We start from the raw sequence: 15,184 nt of genomic DNA, 5'->3' as shown, positions 1-15,184 counted from the left end.
TAAGAACTTCAGCAATACAAAAGTAAAAGAAACATGAGTCGCTTGTGCTTTCATGTGTGTAATTTCACAATCCAACACCTTCCTTGTTAATAAAACATGTCTCTGTAAAGTTGACAGTTTTGTTATGGTTACATGATGCTTTCAGTAATACGCTATCATGATTTGGGTTGCAGTGAAGTGAGTGTGCTGTGTCAGGAATTGACTACTATAACTGAACGGAGGAGTAAAAGCTTTGTGGAACATTAGATGTCTTGTTTGGGTGCACCTCTGACCCTGGCACTGTGTGAGCACTTTAAAAGGAATTACCTCGGCTGGAGGGAGAGAGGACAGGCCTTGGGTAAGCTGACACTGGCCGCACTTCTGTCGCAAAGAAAAACAAACAATAGTAAGGTGGGCTGGAAGCTACTCAAGCCTGTTTGTGGGGCATATATGTATGCGTGTATGTATGTATGTATGTGGTTGCAGGTGTCTGGAGAAAGAAAAACAGACTGCATTTGTAGTTCCCACAATGGCATAGCTCTTGCTCGTGGAAAGCCCAGAAGCCTTGTCCACTGGGACAGCTGCTACACTCACAATCCAACAAGTCAACAAATGCATTCTGGCTATGGTGCACTATATCTTTCAGTAAGTTGTAAGCAAAGAGCCTGTCATGGTCCTTTACACACCTGTGACACAGAACATCACTGTTGTGTCTTCTCAGGATCAGCAACAGCCTTGGACATTGGTAGTATACTTACATTGTAAGCATGGTAATACCAAAGAGCGAACAGAACAGTGTGTGTCTGAGCGAGTTGTGGAGAAAAGATGTGTTTTGTGTGAAGTTGTGAACTGCTCCTTGGCAGCCTCAGCTTGACCCGGGTGCACCCAAGTGAGTGCATGCAGGAGCGAGCATTGCGAAATGGTTTTGCAAGATAGCGCTACGCTTTGGCAACTTAACTGCAGCTGTCAGCACTTCTTATGTGAGTTTGTGAGATATGTAAGTGCGAATCTATGCTCTGCAGGTATTGACAGTGAGGAGAAGGTGGTTACTGTGGTGAGTCACAGCCCCTTTAGTGGGTCAACAAACTAGCAATTAGTATCAAATTTCCATGATGCATCAATGCTCCTTGCTGCTCTACTAAGAGGTTCAATGCCACCTGAGCTGCAGAAGCACAGGGGATTAGTTCATGTAAAAAGCTGCTAAATGCAAATCATCCAAACATGCCACCATGTGTAAAAAAAGAGAAGCGAAACCACACAGAGGTTTAAAGCCAAACGCAAACACAGCTCACAGCTTCTCTGTATGTGCCCTGGATTACCCCTGGAGCAAGCCAAGTCTTCCAGGCAGCGGGGTCAGAGAGGCAAGCCTCAGCACTGCAGATTCATCACCTCAGCCTGCCTCTCCTTCCCTCTGGAAAGTCAGTTTCAACCACTGCGGAGGAGGGGGAGGCCGAGTAGGGAGGGAGGTAGAGGAGACAGTGGGGTTGGTGGGGAGGGGAGTGATTAGGCACTACTGCCTGTCTCCCATGCCGGCTGGGCAGAATGCCCTGGCTCTCCCAGTGTGGCACTGGCTTCGGGGTCAGAGATGGGTACTTAGATGGGGGAGACAGATCCCCAGTGAGATCAAAGCGGGATGAAAGAGAGGGATACCACTTGTACATCAAAACTACAAAGCATGTATCAAGGTATATATATATATATATATATATATATATATTATATTTATTGAGGAACACACAACTAAAACAAAAGCATACATGTAAAAGTTTATCCGAGTAAGCAATCAGTTTAAAACACGCAGTGTGTCAGAGAGGAGGTCAGCTACATGGAATGATAACAATGGGAATGTCACAACGATTGCTCCTATGATGATATTTGTTAGGTGCTGTGTTGTGTAACAAATAGTTTAGCCTACATTAAGTCCACTTTTGTGATCAACGTCAACAAACGTGAGAATAACTTTATCACAGAGGCCCTTGCTTTCACAAACAACATCATAATGTAAATTCTGAAAAAGTCACAGCAGTCAGAGCCTGATTCATTCAATCAAAATAAGTAACACACACTGGTTATCATATAGCCTGTGGCATGACTGTACAGCCTCTGGCGTGATTGCATTTTTAAGTGTTGCGTGTTGTCCAATCTTGAGCAACACACCAACAATCGTCTTCACACTGAAAAGACGTTCAGGACGTTATGTCCCTCTCAGCCTATGTAATTACCGAGAATCGTCAGTGCGGTTAACGTCAACGCAATCCGCCACCAGCTGGTTACGTTACAAGGAAACATTTAAGAGTAACGTTAGTCTCGTGTTAGCTGTCACAGAAGAGTTGTATTACTCACCGTCAATCTTTTCAGCCTTTATGATTGTTAACGTCGGTTTCATATCGACAGCTGCCGTCATGATCATCAGATCAGTTGTGCCTCAATAACGCCGCGTCCCCTTCTTCTATTCTAACAGCTCCAAAAAAAAAAAAAAAAAACAATATAGGCTATATTGGGGGGGTGGGGGGGGGTGTCTTCTCTTCCTCTTGGCAGCCCCCGGTCAATTTCGATTTGGATTTTTACCTGTCCTCACACACACACACACACACACACACAAATTCAGTTTCTTTTCTCACTCCACTAACTTATCTTTCTCGTTCCCTCTCTCCCTCTCCGGTACATGTACACACACTCCCTCTTTTTCTCGTTCTTTCTTACTCACTCACTCACACACTCACTCCTTCCTCTCTATCAATCTGGCTATGGGCGTTGCATCGCGCCGAGCAGGAGTGCGACGACAGCTGAAGGGGGCGGTGTTTAGGGCTGACTTTGCCAGTTGATTCACAATTCAATTACAATGCCCCCTCCTCCCTCCCTCCCTCCCTCCAACACACACACACACACACACACACACACACACACACTACTACCACCTCCCCCGTGTCTCTGTGAGAACCAAGACCCCCTTCGCGTCATCGTACGCTGTTAGGAGTCTACATGTTCCCGCAAATTACTGACGTTTTTACAGCGATGAGAAACACTCTGGAGATGTGAGAGAGAGCCTGAGAAAGAACTGTAAATGCTTAACCCCATTACTACCTCAATATGACAGCAAACAGTTCGTTCAACAACTCCCATCATACCATCTTCATGCCAAAAAAAAAAAAAAAATGTCCTGGAATGTTACAGCCATCTTAAATGGGAGAAAAACAGCATGGAGTACTTTATACAGTACAGTCTATTTCACACACTGGCAGCCCATATGGGAATATTTTCAGAACAGCATTGTGATACATGAGCAATCTGTCTTTGGAGATGTTTTAGATCTTAAAATAGTTTCAGTGTAGTTTATGTGTGACTTCGACCACAGTCTGTTGAGGAGAGTCAGTGACCGTCTGTGTCCTATATTCTGCAGGTCCAGGCTTCCTCATAACTTGTAACTCACCCTCGTAAACACCTCAGAGTATTTCCTGTTCACCTTGTGCTGATCAATAAAAACCAACCATGTCTTTTTTTTCTTTTTTTTCTTTACACAGCTGCAATGGGTATTAGTGAGGAGGTACATCTTTGCAGATAGGTACGGTTTAGTATAGTTATACAAATGAAAATGAAGTACATAAACAGTGCACATCAACATCAATCAAACTGGGTCTCCTTTCACCGGGACCGTCAATGAAAATTCAGTTTGAACAGGACAAACCGCCTGTTCTGATTCTCAGTCTGCATTGCTTTTTTTGTCCTTTGTGTTTTCTTATCTACAGTAATCAGGAACAATGACCATGCCTTACTGGAAATTGAATCAAGATTTTGTTCTGCCACTGGAAAAGAACAAAGACCAGAGAATGACAGGGCTTTTTAGCCACAGTAAGGCTCCACTCTGAGCAAACCACTGCCATTAAGGAACACCTCCCATGGCAACAGAAACAGTAATAACTGATTATAATAGTGATTCTCCACTGGAACCTACTGCTTTTAACAAAAGTGAGAAAATTGAGCTCCAACAAGAAACACTGAAGGGACAGTATGGACTCTGGTATTTTCCGTTCTAAAAAGAACAGTATAAGAAGTCTCATCATAAGCAACCTTGTTAGAGTGAGTCATATGGCGCAACTATGATGGACTTCAATATGATACTTCTGCATGTGCTATATCTATGCGTGTATGGAGGCTGGGGAGCCAGGGATATTGATCACACATGGATTTTTAAACCGGTGGTACTTCACCGGCTCCATTAGCAGCCCAGGATCAGGTTTCATTGGCCTGATAGGAGCCTCGTCTGGGAAGAGTGCTGGTGGGTTCTGCGGTGAGAGGAGCTGCCTCACCAGGGGCAAAGTGGAAGGGGGGGTGATTGAAGAGAAGAATGGAAGGGGGGAAAAGTACCTCTCACTTCATCTCAGTCAGTCTCTCACTCTCTCTGACTGGACCTCTTTGTTTTCTGTTAATGAACTCCCTCGTATCTGTTCTTAAAAGGACAGCCCGGGTCCTTTCATGCCTAAGGGCAGCCATTAGGGTTAAATGGTGTTGCTGACTAATATCTAGGCTGGCGTCACTGTAGCCAGTTTCAATTTGGGGTTTCTTCTTCGTCTTTATGTCAGAGTTTCTTTAGTACCATAAAAAGCATTCAAACATACTATAAGGAGTTTTTAACTGGTTATGAAACAGTCTCAATTTAATACTGATGCCTCTATGTGACCTATATAGGTTCACAAAACCATCATTGAGAAGATTCTATTTCTATATAGTTGTTCTTAATGCTGCCACTGGGTCGGATTTGGTTGTATTCCCCTTGAAATCAATGAAACGAGGCAAAGGAAACTGCTTAAGGGGCCACCAGAATCAACAAAACATTAAAGTTTGTTGTTCCTGCTTTAATTCTATTCTTACCAATTAATTTTCAGAACACACACTAAAGCTGATATGATAAAAACAGAACTATTAAAGTAAAATTGTACAAAACGTACAATAAACAAGCAGTTAACTGACAAAGTGATGCCAAAAAGCATTGTTGTTTTAAATTCCTGTTGCCAGGAAACATCTTAATATATTTCTGTTGTTGTATCTCAAAGCAGTATGTTACTGATCTGTTTCTCCGAGCAATGACCATTTCTATTGCTTAGACAGCCTGGTGTACAATGACCCTGAAGACAAGCACATTTTTATGAACAGCACACTGACATGAGGAAAAATATTCCCTTAAAAAATGCAACGGTTAAATACTAAACATTTGGTTTATCTTCACAGTGATCTGTATATCAACTCTAGGAACTGCTTGTGTCAAAGTTTTGCACAATACGAACTAAAAAAAACAGCTATTGTTGAAAGAAACTGTGTAATTTCCTATTTAGACAGAGGGATTGTTAATTGTCTTACACTCATGAAACAACCAGCCAGTGTCAGTACGCTTGAGGACACATGTCCCAGATCAAACAAGTTTTGGTTTCAGTGTCTCTGCTCTTCACCTGGCAAATGCTGTTGCCATGGTTTTGACAGTTAGCCGGCTTCACTCATTTGCGTTGCAGTATAGAACCCCTAGCTAAAGCAGCTCTCTCTCTCCTGCTCGCTGTCTGTCTCTTACTGGCACATCTGTGTTGTCTGTCAGTGTATAATCCTTAGATGTAACCGTTGCACCTGCTACTTTTCACAGAGTTAACTGAAAGGTTATTCGATTTGGAGCAATCCATACAGCTGTCAAGTGATATTTGTCTTTGATGTCGGTGATCTTGTAGCAAGTGACAAGAGTCTTGAAATGTCAAACTATGCTTTCTTTCACATTTACAAACACAACATCTGAAATGCTTATCTCAGACAATGGATATGGCTTGACAAGTCCGGTATGTTGTGCGAATGGAGAGCATTTAGCATGTAATCAATCAGTCACTCATTAAAGACACTTGGGCACACATACAGATGGCTGTTGGACCAGACACACAGACAGAGTGAGAGAGAGAGAGAGAGAGAGAGAGCAGACAGTATAACAGTAAAACAGTGGGGTCCTTGTGGCCTCTGTCTCGTAGCTCACTCTCAGCTCTATCTGTGGGGTGGATGCTGTCTGAAGGTGCCACAGGCTGGATGCACTCCAGCTGAGATCAGAGGGTTGGGACAGGAACGCTGTATCCCTGTGTGTGTGTGTGTGTGTGTGTGTGTGTGTGTGTGTGTGTGTGTGTGTGTGTGTTTGTGTGTTTGTGTGTTTGTGTGTGTGTGTGTGTGTTCATCTTTCTCTTGTGTCTCACATTCCAAAATCTCTTCTGAGAGCATTTGTGTGTGTGTGTGTATCAGCGAGTGCATGTGTCTGTGTGTGTGCGCTCTGCTAAATTGTGTGCATGTAAGTGCACTGGGAAAGTAGCGGGGCCTCCCTGAACAAAGGCTCAGCTCTTTTCTGAACAATTAGCTTCGCTAAAAAGGACATCTCTTCCTCCATTAGCGGCACCACGTGCCCCCCATCACTCCATTGTGCAGATAATTCAATTATCCCCACCCCCCTCTGAGCCTCTTTGCCTCCCAGACCTCCCTCTTCTCGTCTTGCCCTCCCTCCTTTCTGTTACCACCGTGCTCTCAGATAAAGCTCCGCTAGCCCCTGAAGCTGAAGGGAAAATACATCAGTCTGCAGTTTTAATATATTTCTCATTGAATAAATGAAGATTGTACATTACAATAAGTGTCAACACTCAAAAGAACGGTACATTTTGAAAAGATAATGATCTGGCTGTGAAAATACAGTTTCTGATTGTTGTATTTTGTTAATTGTTGTATAAATAGGCTTTACATTGAGTGAGATGAATTGACTTTAACTTACAATAGGATAGTCTCAATTCCACTATGAATGCACATAACAAGACACAGTGAGAGGTACTGACTCTTACCATTATCAGTGTACACTCATTGTAGTTAACAGTCTGTGAATATTGCCAAGCTCATAGCATAAGAATTAAAACAATGGGAGGTCTCTCTTAGGATTCATTAAAGCACCACCTTTCCTGATGAGCTGGCATCTGTTGCATCATCACCCGTCAGTGATTGCATTCGTTTCAGAACTGTATGTTCTCCAACTGAAGTGGTCCATAATTAGTCACTGCGCTATCAAGAGGAACTTACCACAGTAACACTTCCTAGAAATAAAACTCGTAGAACTCTGGGAAAGGGAAGTTTAAAAATCTGGTGTTTGGCTGATGCTTTAGAGCACAGAATCTCTTTAAAAATGCAAACAGGAAAGTAAAGAGGTCTGTCTTCAAGGAGGGGGGTCAGTAGCTTTTAGTGAGGATAAATACTGAGACATGCCTTGAGGTCAATAGTACTTCTTTGGAAAAACATTAAAATAAATGGCTTATCAAAAGAAGAAATCACCAGAAACTATTCTCTGAGATGGTTGCCTTGTAGTTCATCAAAGCAGTACTTTGAGTTATAATATAGAAATTCCAAAGTGACTACTGTAAATGACACATTTCAACTTACAATGCAACCTCTTCTCAGAAGTCTAATGTGGAAACTCAAATGCTAAAAAGTTCTAAAAATACTTCAAAATCTACAAATGTTCAGTGCAGTAGCAAGAGATTGCCTCTTTCCTCTGTTTATTGACTAACATCTCTTGCCTAAGAACTATACAGTTCAAATCTAGGACCATGGCAGCGGTGTAGCCCATTCCTCCACAGTTGTCTGTCGCTTTTCCGTGTTTCCACTCTTGTTTTGTTTTATTGTTGGAGGGGGAAGTGTGCGCCGGCCTGATTAGCATCACTGTTTCCTCCTTTCCCATAACCCCCCAGACCCCCGCAGGCTGCCTGTTTACTTTTAGAAATAAAAAATGGGCCTGCGCCCGTGAGGACGTGCCCCTCATCAGAGGCAAAAGCCCCCCGTCTCTCCCCCCTCAAGGCTCCACATCTCAGATCCTCCTCCCCTTGTCTCCTCTCCTCCCACCATCTCCAGTCCCAGTCCAGTGACTTATCCCTCTCTTTATCCGTCCTCTCTCCTCAAACTGTATTCCGCCCACTCTCCTTTGCTTTCCACCCAGTTCCCCTCCTCTTTCAACTGTCCAGCTGTCAAATCACATCAAATAAAACAGGCCAATGGTCCCTGAGTGCCAGATCACAGCTGTGTCTGCGTGTACTAAATGGGAGGGCATGTTTAAATGTACAGTGAACTCATGAGTGCCTGGGAGTGGATGTGTGTCTGTGTGTGTGTATGTGTGTGTGTGTGTGTGTGTGTGTGTGTGTGTGTGTGTGTGTGTGTGTGTGTGTGTCTGCTTTACTGAATGGGAGGATGCAGTAATACAATACACACCAGAGTGCAGGGTGTGAATTTAATGAATGAGTATGTGGAGTGCGCATCACTGCAGGATGTTGGTGGTGTGTGATATCTGTGCCTGGATTTCGATGAGATCGTGCAGAAACACACATTCACTCTGTCCCCCCCCCACACCACACACACTCACACTCACACTCACAGTGAATTTTCACAGTGGGAGTTTACATCAGGCCCTGTGGTGTGAGTGTTGGATAGTGAAGAGTAGAGCTGGGTTAGTGTAAACATCACCATGGCATGGCTGTTGTCAGGAAGCAGTGTGTGTGACATTGGGCTCTGGGCCAAACATGCAATGGTCCTTTAACGTCCAACATCCCCACCTCACATCTGCTCTCTACTCTTTCTTTCTCACACTAGCACATTTCATTTTAACAACACCCAATCCATTCTCCAAAAGTGACTTGAGCTTGTTAACTTAAATAAAATATATCGACCCATATATCCAAGACAGTGGATTTAGTTTATGGGATTGTTAGGAATGTTGTTAACAAAGGACATATACGTGCAGTGTTTTAAAAGGTAACTGGTTTTGTTTTCATTTAGTGATCACCTTGTAACTATTGTTCCAGTAAAATATTTTGAAAAGGCTTTATCTTTTTGGAATTTCAATTTTAGTCTACTTTGAACTTAAATGTCTATAATCATAATTTTTATAGCATTACATGACAATGTGAAAGGGGTCACACATACTGATGAACCACCAGATAATTATTACCTGAATTTGCAGCTCCCCTTGACTTTACAGATTTTTACAGCAATTTGTCAGCTCATTCTTTTGCTGTCTGGCCCATAATTTTGCCATTTTGGTTCACTCTCACAGACAGCCATTGTGACAGAGTTATAAAAAACCACTGTGCACTATCTGCTCAGCACTAAATGGCAAATACACACAGTTAGCAAGTACTTGGTGAACATTTTGGAGAAGCTAAAGAGCCAGATATTTCCCTTTGGAGTTAAAAGAGAGCAAATATTCAGAAACACAGCTCCAAATGACTGGCCATGTAAATAAACAACAGTTTGCTAACTTTACGTTCAACTTAAAGGGGTAGTGTAGTATTTAGTGGTATTTAGTGGTGTAGTTGCAGATTACAATACCCTCTCCTCACCCTTATGTTCCAAGTGTATAGGAGAAACTACGGTAGTCATGAAACTGTCCATTCTCGGCTACTGAAGTAACATGTATGTAATGGAGGAGGGAGCAGGTCCATAGAGAGGAGCGCTCCATCTGTAGATAAATACACAACAATTCTTATTTTTTTCAGGTTATTATACACGAATGAAAGCATACATATGAATTTATATCATTGTGGCCAGAAAATCTAGAATGAGTTTGTATTTACACGTGTTAATGTACTGTTGCTGGTGATGTTTTACTTTTGACACATCTGAATCAAACATAATAAACACAATGAACTCATATTTCAGAGAGTCTTCAATTGATTGACTAATATGTTTCCTGGTTCCTGGATAAAATACTTTCAATGTTGATGAGCAAAAACATAATCGTAATTAAAAACGCAAGTTTAGTGGTAAAAAATGAATGGTATGCACATGTGACTTCAAAGTAGAAATCTCTGAAGTGCTAAATCACATATACAGCAGGAGGAATGGGAAATTGGCTGTACCTTCACTTGTAATTATATACAAATTGAATATGAGGGTTTTGAAATAGCAAGTGCAATATATTCAAGGGGAGACCATGTTTTCAGTTTGAGAGAAATGAGTCAAAGCAACGGCTGCCAGGGCTGGAGACTGTGTCAGAGGTTATTTAGTTACTTTTGAGGTTAGGAGAGACTCATAACACCAAATGCTGAAACAAAAACTTCAGCAACTCTAAATGACACCACCAGCAAGAGCTAAATGACTAACAACATCTCCAGGTGTCTCGAATGCTTGTAGACCTGTGCTCTGCATAGTGTAGGATTTAGGAGAAGGATAAGAAAAAAAAAGGTCAACGCTCGGTCATTTTTTTCCACTCAGCAATGTTTATGTCAACGGTTTAGCGCTGGGAGCAATGAAGTGAGGGCTCCAAAGGAGTGTGTCTCTGGCAACAAACATCAGCAAATCCCATCAAATCCTGACTCCCTCTCATACACACACACACACATGCACACTCGGCCCCCCTCCACCTCTCCAGAGACCAAACCAGAGGCTTGGGAAAAAGATGGCCGCCCTTTGGCCCCCTGTCTTGCCCCCTGCATCCAGCTCAGGGAGGTGACGGAAGAACGCTTGTGCCCCCCAGCACCCCTACCCTACTCCCGTGGCGTGCGTCCCAGTCCACCGGCATCAATCTCTTTTGAGGACAAGAAGAGGCCAGAGTCAAACACAGGCAAATGCACTGGAAGGAATGTTCCAGTTTAAAGTATAACTCATTTGAAAAAAATTACAGAAAAAAAAACAGAAAGAGAGGACTGGAAGCACAAAAATGCAGGGCATTTGGTTGTCCCCAGAAGAAAAGAAGAAAAGAGACAGAGAGTAAGCGAGAGACAGAGACATAGGGGGTATCTGGTAAAGGCATTGGCCTCAGGGTCAACATCACCAACATCCCAATAGGCCAAATCGAAACTGTGTGTGTGTCTGTGTCTAAAAAAAAATTAAGTAAGGGAGTTTAAATGTGTGTGTCAAGATCACAAACATGAATGCTGGAGTGTGACTGATTGTCCAGTTAGCATTCCAGTTAACACAAAGTCTTTTGTTTGCTCTAAGTTGTTTATTCACAGTGAACTATTGACTATTTGATTTATTTGATCATTATGAAGCATACAGTATGAGTACAAAAGAAGGTAACTTGTGTGTTCTTTTATGTTTATAGAAAAAATGACCAGTGTGCAGGATGTAGTGACATCTAGGGGTGTAGTTGCAAGTTACACCCCCCTTGCCATACCCTCCCTTTGCAAGTGTGTAGCATACACTATGGTGGCAGCACGAGCTGCATCAAAGTTGCTAACAGCTATCTGTTTGGCACAATGAGAAATAATTTAATGATAAAAAGTTAACTTAAAATACCAATATTGTTAAGTTATGGACAGTTTGACACAGCCTGTGGTCATTAAACTCTACAACGCCTCCCTCAGAGAGTCAGACACCCCCTCTCTGTAATCTGACTCAAACACGGACAATCATTTTTTGCACTTTTTGCACATTATTAAACTGTACATTTTATCTTTTATATATATATATATATATATATATATATATATATATATAGTTATATATATATAGTTATATATATATTTATATATATGTTGTTTGTATATCTGGAGTTTGTAACAAAAATAATTAAAACATTTTAATAAAAGTATTTCTGATTCTGATATACTATACTATTGACCATGACTGAATGCATTTTGCCTCTTCTTCCAGTACCACGTACTGTGTTTGAGGTCAGACTGTCTGTGTTTAGTTCTTACCTGTAGGGCACATGTCATGTCCATTGGGTACCTCCTGCAGGGTTATATCCTGGATGTAAAGGGGCTGTGATGGATAGTACTGCTGCTGAGGGTGAACCACACCTGGGAACTGGATGTGAGGCCCCACTGCCACCCCTCCACTCTGCCTCTGGAGACAAACAACACACTGTATATGTTAGCCAAAATGAACTGTGCAACATGGAATAGATGATGACTGTATGTATTTATTCCTGTACACTTAGGTGTGCTGCTGAAGAGCAATTTTCAACCACCTCATAGATGTGAAACTATTACCTGAAACTATATAGAAAAAAAAAAAAACACTTAACCATGAATGGGGATCCATTATATTCTAAACTTTATACAAATCACTTAGCTCAATAAAAAACTTTGAGCAGACAATGAGCTGAAATCTATCAACAGGGTTTCTAAAGGACTCAGTTTCTGCATCTGACAATAACTGAGACTGTCTTCTCATCATAACTGTGGTTATGATGATCCAGCTCCTCTAGCACAGAATAAAACATTTTAATTTGGATGGAATTAGTTTCCAATCAACTATTTCAATAGCTGGAACAGTTTGAATTCCAACACAAAATCATACTTAAACCATTGCATGGGCAGTGCAACTTGTCAGTGTTTTACTGTTCTGAAAACAAATCAGTGTGTGTTTTCGTGAAACAAATAAGTTTAGCCAGAATTATATCTGTTAACCCATGAAAAAACGTTTATTTTTGTGCTTGGGAATGTAGTGAAAGACTAAGCTGGAAACAACTGATCAAACTATCCAGTGGCTTTGGCCGACAGCGCAACCTTGGATTTTGAAAACAATTTTTTCATTGTTTTTTTCCCGCACAGATAACCCTTGCAGCTAAATTTGACTCATTCAGTTTATCTTCACTGTGTTGTTTTATCCCACTTATCACAGAAATGTTCACATAAGAGGTTGCACCAAGGGGAAGTCTAAAGTCAGCACTTGACAGGAGAGCCAGGAGAGATATGAAATTCTATGTGGATACAAGAGATAGTAAGGAAGAAGATAGCCACTTGGCCATTTTTAGCATATGAAAACCTTCATTTGACAACAAACAAAAAACTCAATGGAAATTGTTGGACATTTCTGTTTGAAAGTGATGTGAACAGGGGATTGAGCTTTTTCTCACAATAGTGTGACTGACTAAATTTGCTGTATTTAACTTGCCGTGTTAAATGAGGGTTATAAAAGATGTTTTAATAATACAATTGCGAATACTGACATAAAGTGTTTGTAATGTATTTCTGTACACATGATGCTGATGTCTGCTTTTCATCTGAGACGTTGTTATTTAGATAAGAATTGAGCATGTCATACTAACATGTAAAAGGAGACTAAAAGAAAGCTAGTCCTGCCAATATTGCCTCCAATAAGAGGGATGTTATAGGTCATATGTAACTGACAGAGTGACTGCTGATCTGATAAGCAGCCCCTGTTTAAGCACAGCAGCATTTATCAGTAGCCGTCGGGCAGCTTTATGGATGGCAAACATGGTCGGAGGATCAGGGAGGGCAGTTTACGAGGTCTTTTGGAGGTTTGTGTGGGACGCTGCCTTCTCCTATCAGTCCAGTCAGCAAGGAGGAAAAGTTAGATAGGCATGGATGGAGCCACATGGATTATTTATGGATTAGACAGATAGACTGACATAGATAACAGCGGAGATGTGATGCACACCATAATATTCTTTGATCAGTTCAAATGTAGACCTTCAATGCAAAGATCAGTTTGGAAAATGAACAGGGACAGCTAACGACAAGCTTGAAATAAATACTGTACTGTACAGGTAAATGTCATAATTACATTAAAATTCAACCTTCAGCGACACCATCTTGAATAGAAAAAGACTAGCAGGCAGTATATTTCACTCCTGTGAGGTCTGACTCAACTGGCACACTGACTACGCACTTTTTCTCTGTGTGCTATGCCAGCCTTCCAAGTTCAAATGATCCCATATCTGACCGATATGAGTGTTTATACTATAAACAGGTTTGTGTATTTGATGTTGTCCCTCCCGTCTAAAACTTAAGCCTTTATTGAGATTTGAGTGCAATAATAGATTTGCTAGTTTGCTGAACCTCTGACGTTACTGAACACATAGAGAGGTACATATATTTTAAATGAGTTTTTCAATGTGGGCACATAAAACCTACAGCACATTTTCTAAAACGACAGACATTTCCAAGGTTACAAATATTACTGTTCTCATGCAGTGTGTATATAGCTTATTTATTCATTTGTTCATTCATTCGTTCGTCGTCAAGTTTCTGTATCTGCCACCAAGTGGTTATTTTAAGGTATTGCAGCGTCTACAGTTAGACAGGTGTAATTAAAACCATGTGTGTTAAGCAAAAAAAGCAGATATCACTGATAACAATAATAACAGGCTGTAGTTCATGCATGTTGGCTCACTAGAATGGCTCGTCATTTGTGACTTCCTACAATGATGAATTTAAATATCTGACATAAAAAAGTCTAAATCACTCCCCATTTACCATATAGCGCACTATATTTACCCTTCAACATCTTATTGACAGTCGTAACACTGTAAGACAGTGGGTTCAAATATACCCAGTCTGGCTCTCAGTAGAGCACCAGTGCAATATTGGGTTGATTTAACCCAGTACCAGTGGGTGGAAAATCAGCCAACAGAGAGTTGTTTTGACCCAGTAACCCAATAATATAAAAATAACACCCACAGTGGGTAATCATCCAATTGATACTGGGTTAGGTTAACCCAATATTGTGTCAGTAAATGATGATAATTCAGAAATGTCTGAAATCTCAATTTACTGCTCACTTTTTAGTTAACTACATACTGGGTAATGATTGGGGGACTGATTTCAGACACAGCCCAAGTCACTTGCTACATGCCTGCAGACTGCACTACTGCATAAGTAACTGCATAACTATGCGGGGTACTAAGATGTTTATATTTGTCATTAGAACTATTTTTGTGAAAAAAACTAAATCGGAAGGTCGAGTGTAAACAATTCCAAACCAACACTCTTCCTTGCAGAGTGCTCTGCTACAAATGTGTTGCGTATGTTGTACTCCTGTGTTGGATAATATCCAGTTACACTAAGATCACCATTGCAGGTGCAGGTGGCCTCTTTTTTTTAATTTTTTCTTTTTCTTTTTAATTGCTACCGGCTGCTTGGAAGCCTAGATTCCCCCCCCCCCCACACTGTTCTCTGCATACATGTAAACACAAAAGATAAAACACATCAGGCCCTGCTGCTTTTTGCTGATAATTCATGTAAATTCTAGGCAATAGAGCCACCGAGGTGACCCAGGTCCACCTTTTGACCAAGTCTGCCCTGGTATACAGTAGTCTCAATTTCAAAGGCAAGCCCCACCACCTGAGCCAATTAGGACCCAGGGAGCTGTATCCTTCTATGTTTTCTATCAGGCCTGGGTGGGGTTGCCATTTGCATATAACCTCAGTCTCTTATCCTAATGTGCCGGCGCTCTGCATACAAATGGA

The 15,184-nt window shown here is 41.4% G+C and overlaps 1 protein-coding gene across 3 annotated transcripts in view; it reads right to left on the bottom strand.

Moving 5' to 3' along the window:
* Positions 1-15,184, bottom strand: part of ets1 (v-ets avian erythroblastosis virus E26 oncogene homolog 1) — a 45,157-nt gene that overhangs the window by 21,095 nt on the left and 8,878 nt on the right. Inside the window, exons 1-2 of one of the 3 annotated variants that reach the window (XM_051397301.1) lie at positions 2,323-2,728; positions 307-360 (exon numbers count right to left, since the gene is read on the bottom strand). In XM_051397301.1, the coding sequence (XP_051253261.1) occupies positions 307-360; positions 2,323-2,389 (121 nt within the window). In that variant the 5' untranslated portion in view covers positions 2,390-2,728. Of the gene's footprint in view, positions 1-306; positions 361-2,322; positions 2,729-11,666; positions 11,815-15,184 lie in introns of those variants that run through there. The other 2 variants (XM_051397300.1, XM_051397302.1) reach the window with 2 other exon arrangements.

The sequence above is a fragment of the Dicentrarchus labrax genome, unplaced genomic scaffold (assembly GCF_905237075.1).
Source record: "Dicentrarchus labrax unplaced genomic scaffold, dlabrax2021, whole genome shotgun sequence".
Classification (NCBI taxonomy): domain Eukaryota; kingdom Metazoa; phylum Chordata; class Actinopteri; family Moronidae; genus Dicentrarchus; species Dicentrarchus labrax.
The sequence above is the reverse complement of the archived record's forward strand: the minus strand, read 5'-3'. Positions and strand labels throughout refer to the sequence as shown.